General features: G+C 45.1%; 1 protein-coding gene across 1 annotated transcript; it reads left to right on the top strand.

Annotated features, from left to right (window-relative positions):
• Positions 1-3,436: 3,436 nt before the first annotated feature.
• LOC136638794 (keratin, type II cuticular Hb5-like) lies at positions 3,437-17,800 on the top strand. Its single transcript, XM_066612822.1, has 10 exons — positions 3,437-3,904; positions 7,629-7,837; positions 9,162-9,226; positions 11,008-11,099; positions 11,574-11,738; positions 12,771-12,896; positions 14,285-14,505; positions 16,539-16,570; positions 16,687-16,900; positions 17,767-17,800. The coding sequence occupies exons 1-10, from the start codon at positions 3,437-3,439 to the stop codon at positions 17,798-17,800; spliced, it is 1,626 nt and encodes a 541-aa protein (XP_066468919.1).
• Positions 17,801-18,746: the final 946 nt, after the last annotated feature.

The raw sequence follows: 18,746 nt of genomic DNA, 5'->3' as shown, positions 1-18,746 counted from the left end.
ATTATCTCTATTGCTCCACAACCAGCAAATATATATTGCATTTTTTGCTTAGGGGTGTCTAGACTAGACTACAGCTGCACGATGTAAGGTCTATGGGCATTTGCAGCTCATCTGCAACCGAGACCCATTGTTTGTTGTCTTTTCTAATCTCTTGTGGGGGTGCCATCTTACACACACCCAAATCCTTCAGAAGTGGGGGTGGGGTGGAAGAATGCCTGCATTCCTGTATCTGGTCCTCCTCTTCCTGAAAAATGGAGGACTTGGCACTAGTAAGCCAACTGCAGTGACTTGGTTCTCTGTGTGCATCACTTTCATCTCAGATTCCCACAGTATGTGATTTGCCAGGAGACTGACAGTCTTGTTGAATTTTCAGAACTGGAAATATATACATGCGTATTTATGCATGTGTGTAAACAAATAAGAAAAAAGTCTGAAGAATGAACAATCAAGATAGTCAAGAGTATACCTCTTTAGTCAAATTGGAAAGATGTACTGTAGCTCCATACATGAAACAAACTAAAGGAAAAGTCAACTTTCTCTGATACCGCTTGTGGAATTTTCTGCTAAACCTGTTCAGAAAGCATGGTCTGATTCCATGGTCTGAAAAGTATTCCCCATTGTTTCTATAGGACAGTGATTTTCAAGCTTTTTCATCTCATGGCACACTGAAAAGGTGCTAAAATTGTCAAGGCACACCATCTGTTTTTTGACAATTGACAAGGCACACCACACTGCCAGCAAGCAAGGGGCTTACATCCCCCAATGGCCCTACTGAAAAATGACTCTTCCCTAAACTCCCACGGCACACTTGTGGTCCATTCACGACACACCAATGTGCCGCGGCACATTGGTTGAAAATTGCTATTACTTCCATCCCACTGGTACTAAAAATCTATCAAATTATACATTAGTATCACATGCTACACTTTTTGTTTTCGCAGACCATCTGAGAATGCAGTTCAAGACTGCCAGAAACATCCAAGAGCTGCTGCTGACGTGATGAGTCATCCCAGCTGATGAGCGGAGGATGACCCTGAGCTTCAGTGAGAGTGAAGGGTACTGTCAGATAAAACATGGAGGCGAATGAAGCCAGAATGGTATCAGATTGTGATCAATTCCACCTGGAATGAAGACATTCTACGAAAGATTAGAACTTGCAATTTGAAAAATTTCTACATGGGGATTTAGCAAGCCGGCCTATGTACACCGCCTTGGATTAAAGTCAGAGGAGAAATTCAATCGCAAGAAAGGCGGTATATAAATACTGGTATTTGATAATGATGATGATGTCCTCTGCTGGTAACCAATCCTGTTTCTAGAACTTTGCCATCTGTTTGTACCTTAGAAACGAATGTCCGTGTGTTATTTTTGAGCCAGTCCATTGTGCAAGGAGGAGGGGTTTAATCACCTCTAGAAAATCTGTTATCATTTTACAGAACAGTGCAGATAAAGTCTAGTCCCAAGGCCAATCAGCAAAACTATGAATGAGAGCTTAAAGCATATGTCAAGCAGAGAAGTCAAGAAAATAAGCCGAATCACAGGCCGAGAAGTCCAATCACAGAGTTACAGTGTATGTGAGTACATTTACACCTATTGGCACTAGTTTACAAAAGGAGAGGGAGCAAAAGCCCCACCTTTGTCCCTTGCGTATCTGGCTGGTCTGCAACCCATGTCACCCCCACATATAGGTGCCTGGTGGACCTGTCCACCTCCGCCTTGTGATTGGATCATTCTGTGCATGCTATTTAAATAGTGATGACAGTATAATATCAGAGCAGTGTCTGTTTATTGCATCGCACCCTTCCTCCCAGAACTCAGAATAGCATATATTACAGTTTAATATATGGTTACCCAGCTAGAAACTGGCTTGGTTCAAGCCTGTTCAGTAACATAACTGTGCTATATGCCATACTAGACCATTCTATGTATACTGTATACCTCTGTGATGATAAATGGCAGAATCCTGGGATTTTCCATATGCATTTTTAACCCTTCTCCAAGTTTCTAGTCCATATAGTTGCAGAGGCAACTTTCAAGACAGGTGGGCAGGGGATGCTGTACGGATTGAGCAGCTTAGATGGGGAGGGGGCTTCATTACATAACTGCTAGCAGAAGAAGCAACAACTAGACAAAACCATATTTTTTTATTTGCACAGTTCTTCAGATCACAGAATTTGGAATGACTTTGGCATGCAGGCCCCTATTTCTGAGCTTGTTGAACTTTAAAAAAATATTTGAAGTCAATCTTATGGCTCGATCCAGTTCAGAGGCAGCGCTGATCTTGTGCGTGCTGCCTGGGAGACAGCCATCACTTTGCAGCGGCCATAAGGAGGGAGGCACTGGCACAGAGACCACCAGCACAGCATGGGCGGGTGCCGGGTCTTCACACTTCGCACCCCCTTTGCACCTTTGAGTTCCAGGAATCGTCAGTGGTGAGTATGCTGCTAGGTGGGGGGACAAGTTTCTGGAGGAAACTTTGGACAAGTTTCTGGAGGAGAAATCCATTACGGGTTACAAGTCATGATGCGTATGTGCAACCTCCTGATTTTAGAAATGGGCTATGTCAGAATGCCAGATGCAGGAGAGGGCACCAGGATGAGGTCTCTTGTTATCTGGTGTGCTCCCTGGGGCATTTGGTGGGCCGCTGTGAGATACAGGAAGCTGGACTAGATGGGCCTATGGCCTGATCCAGTGGGGCTGTTCTTATGTTCTTATGAGAGTGGGGAGGAGGGCGGTTCAGGCCCAGGAGGGGGGTGTAGGCAGCGAAGGAGGCCTCTGTCAGATCCTGAAAGACCTACACAGGGCTACTCTGTTCTGGCCAGCAATTGAGCTGGTCCAGACCTTAGCAGCCCCCTTGGGCAGGCTGGGGCTTGACACGAGATAAGGGAACAGCCTTGTCTCAAGGAGACTTCCATCTGCCTCCCTGTCCACAAGGGATACAGTGGTGGCTGTTTCGGCGTTGCTGTTTCGCGGGACGGGCAGTCCCGTTAGGATTGGAACGCCTGGCAAATGTGATTATTTGATACATATGCCAGTTGAAGTCTGCACTCCTTGGGAGCCTTGGGACTTTTCTCTTGTTTTGTAGGACTATCGGGAAATCATATATAATTTATGTGAAGAGTCACCCTGGGCATGGTCCATAGGACACAACACCAGTCTGAACAAGTAAACCATATTATTAATTGTTTGACTGATAGCATCCCTGGTACCTTTTATAGGCTCAACAAGGCATGGTTTTCTGGTTTTATGAAGCAAAGCACTCCAAGCTCATAAATGCCAGAATTTTTCTGATCTCCCCATTATGAGCATCCAAGCCCAGCTCCCCAAAGAGATATAAAGGCCAAGCGCATTCCCGAATGAATCAGAGGGTTCGCACTGGCCCTTCTGCCCTTCTCTTCTCATCTCCTCATTTTCAAACATACTCCTGGCAGGAGCAATGTCTTCTCCATCAAGCCCTGGAAGCGGATCCAACAACTTCAGTTCCTGCTCAGCGGTTCTCCCGCCAACCGGGAGCAAAGGCCAGGAAAGTTCTCCCTGCCCTTCCAGGGCAAGCAGTTCTGGCTTCAAGGGAGCTGGTTACTTCAGCAGCAGAAGTCTCTGTGGCTTCAGCTCCAGTGGATCAAGAATCACAGGTGGCTACCGTCCTGCTAGATATAGCTATGGCCACCGGGGTGCCAATACAGGATACGGCACCAGCGGCAGGTACGGCACTCATAGCTTGTATGGTCTGAGACGAGCCGGGGCCAATGCAAGCGGCACTCCCTTCATCACCCCAGTGACTTGCAATGAGTCTCTGTTGCAGCCGCTCAATCTGGAGATCAGTTCTTCAGCCCAAGCCATGAAATGCCAGGAGAAGAATGAACTCCAGTGCCTAAACAGCAAGTTTGCCTGTTTCATTGACAAGGTGAGTTGAGACACAGAGCTACACGTGCTGCCCCCACAGTTGGCACAAGTCTCTTCCCCTCGCCAGCTGGCCCTTCCTGTGCCCACATGGGTGCACATGGGTCAGCCATTACACCAAATAGGTGGTCTGTGGGCACCTTCCATACGTTTCTTTGCCACCCTTCTCTTTTGCAAGTCCTTGTTTGGCAAGTCGTATGTTAAAAAAAAGCTTGTCAGCTGATGCTCTTAGAAGAGGAAATGCTAGAGGTGTACAAGGGAAACACAGACAAGCCTCCTGTTCCAAGTAATGGTTGGCACACTGCTGCCTATGTGTAGGGGTCAGTGGGGGACAGAGACCTATGCCAGTTACATCCCTCCCATGCACAACTCAGGGTGCAATCCTAACCAACTTCCCACAGCATAGCTGTACCAATGGGGCATGTGCTGCATCCTGCCTTTGGGGGCAGTCATGGAGGCCTCCTCTAGGTAAGGCAACATTTGCTCCCTTACCTCAAAGTTGCCCTTATGTCAGTGCTGAAAAGTTAGTTGGGATTATGGCCTCATTCTGTTACAACTGCTTTGGAACTGTTGTTGAATTGTAGAATTGAACTGTGTAGAAATGTCTTATAACAAGCAAGTGAAGAACTAAGTACCGTATGAGAATATGGAAGATGTACACGGGCCTTCTGTCACATGTTATTGGTGGTGCACTGTGCTGTGCGCACATGGCTTGGAGCCATCTGAGATGCGCAGGGAGAAAATTGCTGCTGCTGTTTTAATTGTGATCTATGTTTTATTGTTTTAATTGTTTTGGGGCAAAATCCTAACCCCTTATGTCAGTACTTTCCAGCACTGGAATAGTGGTGCCAATGGGATGTGTGCTGCATCCTGCAGTTGGGTGTCACTCATGGAGGCCTCCTCAAAGGAAGGGAATGTTTGTTCCCTTACCTCGTTGCTGCATTGCCCTTATGTCACTGCTGGAAAGCACTGACTTAAGGGGTTAGGATTGCGCCCTCAATCATATATATTAATTTTTGGTATTATTTGATTTGTAAGCTGCCTTGAGTAGAAAGAAGAAAGGTGGTAGAAAGGTGGGGTATAAATTCTATAAACAAATAAACAAAACAGCTCCATTGGAGCCTATACTGATCCTCTCCTGCAGGTGCAGTTGCACACAAGAAGGGACCTGATTGTGCCCTTTGCCTTGGCTCTGCTTATATTTTGAATTTTTTTTCTATATGACTGAGATGTGTGTGTGTGTGTGTGTGTAAGCGTGATGATAACTGTGAGATATTTTCATTGACCTGATGTACAAATGCAGATAGGTATTTTTATTTTTTTTAACTAAAAGTGAACTCACATAAGGGCAGAACGCACAGCCCACTCCTATCCACACTTTCCTGGGAGTAAGCCCCATCGAGTCTAATGGGACTTACTTCTGAGTAGACATGCATAGGACTGGCCTGTAAATGTCCACCATGTGGTTGTTCTGCAATTAGCTAGTTAATCTCTTCTTCTTCTTCTTCTTCTTCTTCTTCTTCTTCTTCTTCTTCTTCTTCTTCTTCTTCTTCTTCTTCTTCTTCTTCTTCTTCTTTGCTTCCACCTTATTCTGTCAGTACATAATGCATAATGCTGATGTTAAAAATATTAACAAAATAGAAAGTAAAAATATTACCCCTCTAGTAAGTCATGATGTTCAATTTTAGGAAGTGAAAAGATGGTCTAGGACAAGGATCATATGTGTGCAGGGGAGTTTTAGTGAATGTTTCCATGTCTGAGGGCTTTGGGTTGGAACCAGGGCTGGTGCTGTGACAATGGTGTGCTGAATTGGTTCCCAGGAGTCACAACCTGTTTGTCCGTAACAGAGTCTTCTTGATGGCTGCAGAGGTGTCTCCATTGTAGTATGGCACAGTGAACAATGGGTGGTGAAGGCAGCCCGGCTCATGCCCACGCTGGTGAATAGTTGCTGAGAGGACTACAGAGGCCCTTTTGACACTGGGTGCCTTGGTTCTTCCACCTCAAGGGAGAACTGGGAGACCAGATCAGATTATGTGTGGGTCACAGAAGATGAAGGGTGGGGTGGGAGGCTGGCTGAGCCTTGAATGAAACTGAAATTTGCCATTTTGGGCAAATCACTCATCCCTCAGCTGAACTAGTTTGTTTTCTGTAAAATGTTTGCTGCTCTTACATCAAATATAATATGTTTGGGGCTGCACTGTGCATCTGTCTTGCACTCAAGAGTGTGGTTATGAACAACTCACATCTAGTCCTCCCACTCCCTGGATTGGAAAAGGGGTATATGACAAATCCTGTTGCCTTCATACCTTGTTCCTCAGCTTCTCAGAAGCTTTGGGATTGTCACTCTTGGGGAAAAAAATGATGCTGGACTAGAAGCAGATTGCATTGAAAAGGAAGAAGGGGTGGAGTGGAAGAAGAAATGTAGAGGAGAGGAGGAGGAGGAAAGAGAGGCTGGTGCTAAAAAGAAGCGCATTGCATTTGCACTGCACTGGCCCATCCACGAGGCCAACTGAAGCAGTTGGCTCAAGCAGCAGATGGGAGGGAGAGCCTATCTTTGTCCTGTTTTGCTCCTCCACTGCTCCTCCTTCTACTCCTTGACTTAGAAAAGGAAGAGGGGGACAGAAAATGTAGTGCACCTTCTTTTAGTCCTAGCCCCTCTTCCCATCTGCAGTAGTGGTGACCTACCTTACTTGGTCGCTGTAATGAATATATTGAGATAATGTCAGCAGTGACATGAAATGTGAAATGCAGTTAGTGCTCACACGGCCCAATCCTACCTGAATCCTCCCCACCAGCTGCACCACCTGAAACTCCACCACCACTGCAGCTGGTGGGGGGTGGTGGTGGTGGTGCAGTCCTGTAGGTCTCCTCCATGTAAATGAATATTTGTCCTCTTGCTTGAGGGTGTGCCCTCACTGCCCTTCTAGGTCTCTTTGGACCTGCATCAGTGATTTAGCTCACACAAGTGGACCTGGGAAGGTGGATGGAGGCTAGGAAGGGGGAATAGAAATTGGTTGTGCCACCGTCGCTGATATTGCCCTCTTCCCAGCCTCAGTCCTTTCCTCTCCCTGCCCCAGTCTCTGCCCCCTTCCTTTCCTTTACTGCCATGTTCTGCCCACCCTCTGCCTCTCTCTTGCCTGCTGCACTGACTCACTGGCTCCAGGGGTCATTGTGAGGCTGCTGGCATTGCTGCTTCTGACAACTGTGCAAAATGGTGTGTTGCCTTTTGTGACAGCTGTGAAGCACCTTGCCTGCTGAAATGCTAGTTCCAGCAGTGCAAGGTCCCTATAGGATTAGATCTACTGTCTTATCTGGAAAATCAACATGGGTTTTTCATTTCAATGTAATTCTGTATAAGAGTGTATAATTCTTAGAAGTAAGAAACTGCTAGAGGTGACTGTCTATTTTGTGGTAGAAAATCAATGCTCTGTTTTCATGATCCTAGGTAGATACGCACACAATGTTTGCACAGTGTGTCTTCCCCATTCAATGCATGCAGCATGGTGGCATTTCTGTGACTGCGAGCTTTTTGGACGTGAATGGGGAAGCCTTGATATGCTGGAAATTTATTTGGGCACATCACAGCACACAGGAGTGCATGAGGTTTGGGCTATTAAATGATTCCACACAGTGGTCTTTTCCTATTTGGTTTCATTTACCATAATGTGTAAATGACAGAAGCCTTTTTCAAATGGTCCCCATAATCTCTGTTACCCTTGTCCACTTAGGTCCGATTCCTGGAACAGCACAATCTGATGCTGAAGACCAAGTGGGATTTCTTGAAAGAAAAGAAGCGCCACAAAAGTAACATGGAGCCCATGTTTAACGAATACGTCAGTAGGCTAAGGAAGGAGCTGGAGTGCCTGGAGTGGGAGAGGAATCAGTTGCGGGCAGAAATGAACAACTGGCGAGAAACAATGGAAGGGAGCAAGAAGAGGTGAATGCCAGAGCTGGATTAAGTGTTAGGCCAAATACTCTGAAGAGTAGAACCACAGTACAACACAAAATGCTGTGGTTAATTATCTGCAGTTCTGCAATTGTAATGTACCAAGCGATGAGTGGTGGTGTGTACCTCTTCGCACAGCACACAATTAGGCTGTGGAATTCATTGCCACAAGATGTGGTGATGATCACTTACTTGGGTGGCTTAAAAAGGGGATTGGACAAATTCACACAGGCCTGTCAATGGCTACTAGTCATGGTGCTACCTCCAAGTTCAACAGAAGTATGTGTGTAATCACTAGCTGCAGGAAAGCAATGGCAGGAGAGAGGTAAGCTCTTTTCTTCTACTTGTGGCCTTCCCAGAGGCACCAGATGGAACACTGGAAAACAGCGTACTAGACTAGATAGGTCTTTGGCCAGATGCAGCAGGGTTCTTCTTGTGTGTCTTCTGTGACACTTGTGGAAGTGATTGGTTGAGCTAGGCATATGTCACCAAAGAGCAGACCTTAGGGTCTTCGCATGATATTGGCTGAGCTGCTCAGATTTTTCAGAAGGGCAGAGCAGAAGAGAGAATAGGAGAAACCCAGGTCGAAGAAGTAAGGGCCTAGAAAGAGAAAGGCAGAGGACTGGCAGGGGAGATGAGTGATTACCAAAAGGGAGTTGGAAGAGGATATGGTCCAGAGGTTTAAGAGGGGGGGAAAAAACTAAAAGCAAGAGTCCACACTGAAAGGATCCTGTGGGAGACAAAATAGGCAGAGAGGATTAAGAGGTGCTTGTGGCCAGGATCTGCAGATGTAAAGGAGGCTGAATCTTGATTTTATATCTTGATTTAACAAAAAGAAACTATACAGTACAATTTCAGTAGTACAGAACATTTTAACAACTGTCCATCTATGTGTCTTCTTGCATACATGTATCCCTTTTTTGGCCTCAGAATAAGGCAACATCCGCCAACAGAAGATCAACTGTGGTTAGGTTTCTGTCAGCCCAATCCTATTGGAAGATCCATCAGCATAAAGCCCAGTTAGGATTGAGCTGTGAGTCACACTAAACCAGAAATTCTGAACTTCCTTTCATACTAACAAAATGGCAACTGCATTTTCCCTGCAGTATACAATGGGACTGCCTGTATAACCTAAATGTAGTATTCGGCCTAGTTTTCATTGACGTTAGCCCAGCTGCACACCTACCATCTCAATGAAAGCTGGGCCTTCCTGTATCAGGCTGGATACATTTTCAACTTTGCTCTCACTGGGATTAAGCAGGATCGGCTAATTATTAGCCACAGTATTTACAGTTTGTCTTTCTAATCTTCCCAGATTTGAAGAGGAATGCAATAGGAGGACCTGTGCCGAAAATGAGTATGTGGCACTTAAAAAGGCAAGTGGTTTGGCTTTGCTAGAGACATGATATTCATATTTGGGGCTACTCCTGGACCCAGCCCTGCCCTAGACGTCAGGGTGGCATCTGTGGCCCAGTGTGCCTTTGCCCAGCTTTGGTTGATACACCAGCTGTATCCATTTTTGTCTCAGATGGACCTGGTCATGATGACCCATGACTTAGTCACCTCATGATTGAATTACTGCAACACACTGCACATGGAGCTGCCCCTGAAGTCCGCGCCAAATCTGACTATTGGAAAATGCAACTGCCTTGTTTTGATGAGGGCAAGGTTCGGCGATCATGTTTAGCCTTTGTTTTCCCAGCTGCATTGGTTACCTATTTGTTTCTGGACCCAATTCAAGGTTCTAGTAATTACCTTGAAAGCCCTTTATAGTTGCAAAATAGGAGTATTGTCTTTCTTCATATGAATGTCCCCATCCATTAGTATCTGAGAGGCTCTCTTGTGTGTACCACAGCCTTCTGAAACTGGACCAGCAGTGATGCATGTAAAGCACCTTCCCAGTAGAGGTCCCCATTTTCTAGAGTAGCCATTCTCAACCAGTGTGCCATGGCACATTGGTGTGCCACAAATGGTCTGCAGGTATGCCACAGGAGCTTGGGGGAGAATCATTTATTAGTAGGGCTATTGGAAGGTGTGAGCCCCCCACCAACAGCATGGTGTGCCTTGTCAGTTGTCAAAAACTGATGGTGTGCCTTGACAATCTTAGTACCTCATGTGCCATGAGACGTTAGGCTTGCAAGCCATTTTGGGTCCCCTAGTGGAAGAAAATGTGTGTGTGTGGGGGGGGGGTACCTTTTAATAACTAAATGAATAAATGTACTGCTGACCAGGTAGCAATTTTATGAAGACTGCAAGAATAGAAATAGCTTGTTTTGAAAAGAATACTACCACAAAAGATGTGTTTATAAGATTTTTTTTTTATTAAGGCTGCAAAGCTTTAATCAATAGATGACTCACCTAAAGAGGCAATCCTTTCCACACATGCTTGGGAGTAAGTTCCATTGAGCTTAGTGGGATTTATGCCTGAGTAAATATTTTTAGAATTATATTGTATTCTAAAACACTGGATTAATTTCCAAATGCCCAGAAGGTGTTTATGTGTCTCTAGAATGAGCCCAACTGTGGCATTTAGCACAGCTTGCCAAAGGGGAGCCTTCTCATGATACAGGCAGCTCTCATGACAAGAACACTTTCTCAACATTTCCAATAGTCAGAAGGAAACATCTGTAAGCATGGAGCATGTCTTTGTTTACAGAACGCTGACTGTGAGCATGCCCAGAGAGCCCCACCTCCATTTCAGTGCACTTCTATGCCCAGCTAATCACCCCTCTCCATGGGTAGAATTCGTCTGCAGTGACAAAGTGCTCTCTACATGAAAAGATTGCCCCTGAGATCAGGAACACTGGATACCTACCATCCTAATCCCAAGGATGCTCTCTCCCCACTGACACACTCCCTCAATCGTGAGGACATACAAATTTAATTTCTGAACAGGGCCATCTTGGATGTCAGGCAGAAAGGCAAGATACAATATATACAACAACAACAAAAACAGGATGGTGGAATGATTTTGTGTGTGTCACTAAATTCCAGGTGATACGCAATAATTTGTCAGCGCAATTCCATTTTTCCCCCAAAGCAGAGAGTCTCAAGCTTGCATTTTGTCAACATTTGAGTGACCAGTTTGAACAGAGATGATTCATTGCACATTGACTTTGGATGACCTTCCACTTTATATGTGTTTTCTTCCCCCCAGGGAGTGGATTGTGCCTTTATGAATAAATCAGAGAAAGAAGCCAAAGTGGAGACCTTGATGCAAGACATCTGCTTTTACAAAACTGCGTTTGAGGAGGTCAGAATTGTCTGTTTAGTTATGCTGCTCAGCCATCATGATCAAACCATTTCATGTGTAGAGCTGGCACTAAAATTGAAAAAAAAGGGGGGGGGGAGTAATTTAACATGAATTTCAGTCTTCTTCCCAAAGTGAAACATCTGAGAATTTTCCAGAGAAGCCAAACAAGACCAGCCGGGGGGGGGGGGGGGGGGTTTCTGGATATTAATATCATGCATATGCCTCCCAGGTGGTTATATATAATAAAGGGTTTAAATGGTTTATAAGTGACGCTTAAATGTCAAAGTTAATAGTAAATGCCACCAAGTGGTAAGTAAATAGATGAACTGACTTCGAAGTGAATGTCTTCAGGATCTGAAAAGAAGACTCTTTTCAAAAAGAAACAATATCTCAAGTAAATTTACTCTCCAACTCAGAACTGTAGTATTGAAGAACCCACAATGCTAAATACTGTACATGCCTTGTTCTTTGCAGGAAATATGTGAGCTGCAGTCATGCATCTCAGACACGTGTGTCACAGTGAAAATGAACAACAGCCGAGGCCTGGATGTGGCACACATCATCGAAGAGTTCCGGTGTCGGTATGAAGACATTGCTTCCCGGAGCCGAGCTGAGGCTGAGACTTGGTGCCAGTGCCAGGTCTGTGGGTGTCTCTTAATGCCTCTTGTCAAGGGCTTTCAGTGTGTGCATGATGGAGTTGCCCCTGACCAGTCAACTTTGATCCAAAACAGGGGTGTCAAACAAAAGACCTGCAGGCCAGAAACTCTTTATCCGGACTATATGATATTTGGGCTCTCCCAATACCACCATCACTTGCTCTCAGCTGCTGTGCTGAGGTGTAACTGCTGAAAAGGTAGCCTGTGTGATAACTGGACTCTCCCATATCTCGAAAATGTGATCAAGATTTGTGTATTTTCTCTTCTGTCAATTGAAGCTAATGAGTTCCGAACTGAGAAAAAAGTGCTTATTTCTGGCCATCACCTGCCTAATGACATCAGTTACTGCTTAATGACATGATTTCCAGCCCTTATCAGGTGTCATGAATCCTATTTGACCCAATGTATGAGATAAGTCTGACATCTCTGATCAAAATATAAAGCACTGAGTTTTGGTGAAAGAAATTGAACAAATTCTTTTTTATAAAAAACGTATCAGTATTTGTAGGGCTGGGATAACAACATGTTTGACACACTTAACAGCAGCTCCTCTGTATCACATTCCCTCCTCCTCCTTACACTATATAGGAATATTTATCCGGTGGTGTGGAGGGACCATAGCTCGGTGGCAGAGCACATGCTTTGAGTCACAGGCTCATACCCAGGTTATTTTCAGATAGCAGCTAGGGAAAGCTTCTGTTTGAGGAAACCTTGAGGCAGATGCATGTTAGACAAAAAAAGAGGCTTGAATTTGGATGCCACTTTGGGCACCACCTTGGCTCAAGCCAAGCCTGGGGGTGATCTCTTTACCCCTTTCACTTCTGTGATTCCAAGTGAATATCAAAGAAGTTCCATTGAACCGATTAGGACTCATGCTACTGGTCAAGCTCTGTATTGGTTTCTATTACCTTTAGAAATCCACAGTGGTTTCTTAGTTCAAACAGAAAACAAAATCTGTGTGTGTTGTGTTTGGATACACTCTACCTACAACGGATACCATTTTCTCTCAATTTAGTATCAGGAGTTGAGGACGACGGCTGCCAAACACTGTGACAATCTACGCGATGTGAAGGATGAACTTAGCGAACTGACGCGGGTGGTTCACAGACTGCAGGCAGAAATTGCAAATATCAAAACCCAAGTGAGTCAGGCCTTGGAGATGCATCAGTAATGCCACTGTGGTTAGTGCAGTTCATAATAGTGCATGGTGGTAGTAACAGATGAGAAATTCTTTGCTTTATGGATTTTTCACACATTAGTCACTTAATGAATGATACTCTTCTTCAAGACCTACTTCACCTGTATTCGGCCTACATATTGAGGAAGCTAGTTCCACTATTTGCACTCATTACTGGGTTGGAAGTGTAGTCCAGACCACCAGTAGTACGAGTGGTATCCACTTTAGATAATAAAGGGGCACATGGTCATCTATGTAGTTCTGAGTAGAGGCAGATGAAGCATTGCCCGTCAATCGATTGCAACATCATGCCCTGTGCCTTTCCCAGGTTAAATTAACTACTATGCTGAGTATCTCTTTAAGTCAGTGGTTTCCAAACTGTGAGGCATGGCACCCAAGGAGACACAAAAACCAGCCATGGGAGCAGTGGAATGTTCACAAAAAAACCCCATCGCCTTATAAATTGTAGCCCTAACAGGGAGCTGCGACCAATGGACCAATAGGTCAAGGGAGCCACCAGCTGAAAAAGTTTGGGAACCGTTGCTCTAGGTCAGGGGTCTCCAAACTTTTTGGCCAGAGGGCCGCATCAAATTTCTGGCGTGGTGTGGAGGGCCAGAAAAAAAATTTAAATATAAAATTTAAATAAATAAATTAGAGATGGAACTTAGATGAGTGAATAAATGAATGAATGGGCTTGTTCATTCAACCTCTCTGGCCCTCAGAACACCCTCCAGACGCAATCAGAGCACAGTTCTGGTCATGTTCAGTTGAGTGGGCCAGAGGCTTTCAGGGGATAAGAGGTTGGCTGCAGGCCAGAAAGAGGCTTGCTGCGGGCCGCATCTGGCCCCCGGGCCGGGGTTTGGAGACCCCTGCTCTAGATTGTGGAGAAAGAGAAAATTTCACTCAATTCCTTATCTTATATACATAGCGGAGGTTGGTACAATGGAGGAGCATTCAAAGATGGAAGCCTGAAGTGGCACAGTCCAAAAAATACATTACCACTTGATTCTACAAATTGGACCTGAATGCATGATGGCCATGAGTAGATCTGCATATAGTTTCAGCCAACTTTTGGTGAACCAGTTTAGTGCATGTTGCCAGCATTTCAGTGCATGTAGTCAGCTAGATTCTGTGGGTCACATGATGGGTCACACATGATGGGTGAAGGCCCAAGTTGTGACCCCATCTTACACTGGTTAGTCAAGCACTTTTCTCATGGCCACCATACATTTGCTACTCACCTAAATAGATTCTAAACCTAATACAAATGAAGGTTCTACTTATACAGATTGTGCTAGCACCTTGTTTTGTGCTTCTTCTGTTGTTTCTTGCCTTCCTTCTTGCCTTCATAGCGTTGCAAGCTGGAAGAGGAGGTGGCGTCAGCTGAGGAGCGTGGGGAGATGGCGGTGAAAGATGCCAAATGCAAGCTGGCCGACCTGGAGGATGCCCTGCACAAGGCGAAGCAGGACATGGCCTGCCAGCTACGGGAATATCAGGAACTGATGAGCCTCAAGCTGGCTCTGGATATTGAGATTGCCACCTATAGGAAACTACTGGAAGGAGAGGAATACAGGTGAAAGCAAGAGGCCCTTCTGGGAATCAGAGAAAGCTCTGTTAGGAAAGCTCCCCCAGAACAGCAGAATAAAATCGTTGGTAGTGTAATACCATTACACTACATCAGAGAAGTCAGCAGATGGGAATGCTAGATTTGTATGTATATGTCACGTAGTTTCTTGAGTTGGCATATCAACTTGAAATAGAAACCTACAGGAAAGTATTCCGTATAGTCTAGGTTGCACTATTAGATGGTGTTAGGTGCACTATTAGATCCACTATTAGATGGCACGATTAGATGGCCAAAAGCATTGACCATGCCCTGAAGGTTGTACTCTTGACAATAGCGCACTTTGGGAGCCTTTGTCTCAACGTGTTGGTCATTTTTGGAAGGCTTTCAAACCTTAGATTTATCCTATACATGTGTGTCGGGCTTCATGCAGAGGCAGGGCGGTTGTAGTCCATGGAGCTTTGTTCCCTGCCTCCCAGGCCTTCCTCATGAGGAAGAGGAGGCCTAACGGTACAGTGGAGGGGAGTGCCTCAGGAGCCTCAGCTGGGTGACCAGAGAGAGGGGGTTACAGCCCCCTTCTCCTCCTCTCTGTCTCTTGAGGGTGGTGTTCACCAGTGGGGCAGCAGGAACTGCTCCACACCTTGCCCTCCTCAACCTCCTCACAGGCTTCCCTTATGAAGCCCTCTCTGCTCTACCCTTCCTCCCTCACCCTCCTCCCACTTCCTTTGTGAGAGCCTTAAAGGGGCCTGGGGCTCTGGTCCCTGCCTCCCTTCTTTCCCTTGTGTTTGGTGGAACAGGCAGCTGGGCGGGCATGCCCAGGGTCTAGGCAGCCTCTCCTCCTCCTGAGGCTTTTGCTGCCAGTCTGGGGACCCTCCCCCTGCCTCTCCAGGCAAGTCGGGGTGGGAGGGAAGCAGCCGACCCCAACAATGTGATTCTACTAACTTTAGCAGCAAGCTAAGATGAGTCAAGAGCAAAGTATAGAAGGATATTTTTGTATCCATGGATGTGAGATCACTGTATGTTATAAGACAGTAGTAGAGCTAGAGGGGGTGGAGTTATTTGTGCCACATAGCTCCAAAATTCACCACGTAAGCTGCCCCTCACTCTTGGGGGCCATTCCAAGGAGTGAAAGCAACGCGAAGACATCTCCTCCATGTTGCTTTCGCCCCCAGACAGGCTCCAAGAGCAAGGAGGAGGGGAAGCTTACGCAGCGAGCTTTGGAGCCATGCGGCATTTACAGCTCCACCCCCCCACAGCTCCGCTACTGCCATAAGAGAAAACTGTCTTATATTCTGAAGAGGAGAGAGCATTTGGACATACATTTTATTTCATCTGTCCCCCGTGAAAGTGGAGCATGAGCTCTAGAATACACTCCCAAGTCCTTTGTAATGTGCTGAAGTTCCAAGGCAGACTTCCTGGCAGAGGTTTCTCAGCAGTCACATTGATGTGTTGGGCCCCTGAAGGAAGCATGTTGAAAAACAGTCCTATATACAATTTGTATACATGTTTTCCTTTGTACAGATTATCCCATTGTTGGGGGAAAATATATATATTTGTAGTGGTCCTAAACCTAATGCAATTCATCCAGTACTTTGAATTGTGTCCCATCTGGCATTTACGATCTCAAAGAACCTGTTTGTTTTACAGATATCTTTTTTTCAGATGGAGAAAATACTTACACAGTTGTCACCTTCAGTGGTGACTTTCTCCTTATTACTTAAATTTGCTGATGCAGTTCCTGCCATTGATTCTGGACTTCTGCAAACAGATTATCAGGGCCAGTAATGGCCAGTTTCATCATAAAAACAATAAACCCATCAAAGCAAAAACAAACAGAAATACAACAGCTGCACAATAAGGAACAGCAACCATAATTAAGCAACCTTAGTTATGCCTAACCATAGTTAAGCAATCTTAGCTAAGCAATCATAGTTAACAACCATAGGTAAGCACAGATAGATCAAATGGGGGGGGGGAATATTCATAGAAAGTTAATATATACCTCATGAACTATCTCAACCTCTTTATTTAATTCTCACCAGGATGGGCGATGGAGAATGTGCTGTGAATATCTGTAAGTATCTCAAAGAGCTGCAACCCAAACGTCATTAATCATTTAAATATTTTTTATGAAACCTCTCTGTATCTGTCATCATCTGGCCCTTTTTTCTTTTTTCTTTTATACAACAGCTGTGCAAACAAGTCAAGGTGCCGTTGTGTGCAACGGGGACTGTGGTCCCAGAAGAGGTGGAGGCATTGTGACTAATGGAATCCCTGCAGGATTCAAAAGAGGCGTCATGGCAGCCTGTGTGCCTTGTGGAGATCTGGGTCCCCCTTATGGAGACATGTGTGGCCCTCTTCCACATGGATTTAGCATCCAAAGTGGGAAGGGCTCCAATGTTAGGTTTGTACCTGCTGTTTCTCCCTGTGGATCAAGGGGCTAAACTGCTAGGTGCTTTTTTTATGCAGAGATGTCTGAAGTGGTGTCACGTATTGCTGATTCAGTATGTTTACACTGGCTCAGCAATTCTTGGACATTTCAGAACAATCCCTGGGGTATTCTAGCCATGTACCGTTGCTCTCTAAACTCAGGCCACTTTCAGTTCTCTACAGGTTTGAAGCACATTCTGAATATCCTCCATCTTCTGCATGACTAAGATAGGGACAATGTTATTGTTTCTGTGGTCACTTGTCTGTCAAAGCAAGGTAGAGGTGAGGTAAGAACCTCCAGTAATCCAGGATCTTTCCTCTACCTCTGCTGAAGCTCCTTGATGAAGAAAGAAGCTCCAACACTGACATATAAGGGATATTTCGGAGTACCTGTCTACAAACACAAGATTCAATCCCTACAATGAGTGGAAAGGTATCATTTAGTAATGTGCTTACTTGATGACAACAGTCATTGCATATATAGTTGACCCGCATCTTATGCATGATTCATTTGTGCAAATTCATCTACTTGTTGTCCCCCCCCAAAAGAGTATAAATTGTGTGGTTGACTCTGTCTGACATTCTGCTTACCCTGCTTATTCCCTGGAGCAAGCCTGAAATAGAAGCATGAAGCTGCTGTTCCCTCAGGCCTCTCAGTTGCCATGTGTCTCTTTTTTTTACTTTTCATTATTAAAGAAGCAGTATGACTTTGCTGAGTTTAAGGGAGTTTCAGCTATCCACAATTTGGCTTCACACACCAATCTTGGAACGTAACCCTCAAGTAAGTTGTGGGCCAACTGCACTCCTGCAGAAAGTAGGGTTCCTGTTTCTCTTCCCCAGATTTGGCTTCTACCCTGGAAAATTTCCTGTTTAGAAATTCTATGGGTTACAGACGTTAAAAGATTTGCCTTAGTGGATCAGACTGGGATCCATTTAGTCTAGCACTCTTGTTCCTGGCTGTGGGCAACTAAGTACCTCTGGATTTTCACAGGCAGGGCACAAAGGTCGTGGTTTCCCCAACTGCTTGTCCCTGGCATTTAGTATTTAGAAAGAGATTGCCTCTTGTCTTTGGAGGTTTTGTTTAGCTAAAGCCCATGGACAGATCGACCACATATGTCCAATTCTTTTTTTAAAAAAAGTCTCATCTAGGCTACGCATCAGTTTACAGTGCTGCATATAGTATAGTTCATATGCGCAAAGAATGTTTAACCAAAGCCCTTCTGCAAAAGGAGGACAAAACCCCTCTTTATGATAGCGGTGAAGGAATTCAGATAATCCCAATGCTCCACATGCCCCAAAGGCAACCAAGTATTTGGTGAACAAGGATGATTGCTTTTCAACTGCTTATGCATCTGCCAAGTTGTATTTGAATGGACAAGCTTTAGGGCTGCATGGTGGTTAGCAAAGATTAGCGGATAAGAAAGCAAATGTTTTCACTGCAAAGTAGGATCATGAGGCTGGAATTTCAGCCTTGAACATTTCTTTCATCTTCTGGCTGGTTGCTTTTTAAAACATAGCTTTGTTTGCACCTCTGTTTTCAATAAACTGATCCAGCTGAGCAAAGACTCCAGTCTGACGGGCTTTAACTATGCAATGTGGGGAAGCACTTGTGTTTGGGCCTTGGCAAATGTAACATTTTGTAGTTTCAAGTCTGTGGTAATTTGAGGCTGGTTCCCACATGCATTTGATGAGCACAGTGACAAGTGGTGACTTCTGAAGGGGCTGTCATACACAGAGCACCATAGAAAGCACTTTCCTATCTCCCCACCACATCTCAAACACAATGTTTTTCAGTGGCATCAACTAGTACGATCTGCAGC

The sequence above is a fragment of the Tiliqua scincoides genome, chromosome 2, assembly GCF_035046505.1.
Source record: "Tiliqua scincoides isolate rTilSci1 chromosome 2, rTilSci1.hap2, whole genome shotgun sequence".
Lineage (NCBI taxonomy): Eukaryota > Metazoa > Chordata > Lepidosauria > Squamata > Scincidae > Tiliqua > Tiliqua scincoides.
Note: the sequence above shows the minus strand (reverse complement) of the source record. Positions and strands in the feature narration are given on the sequence as shown.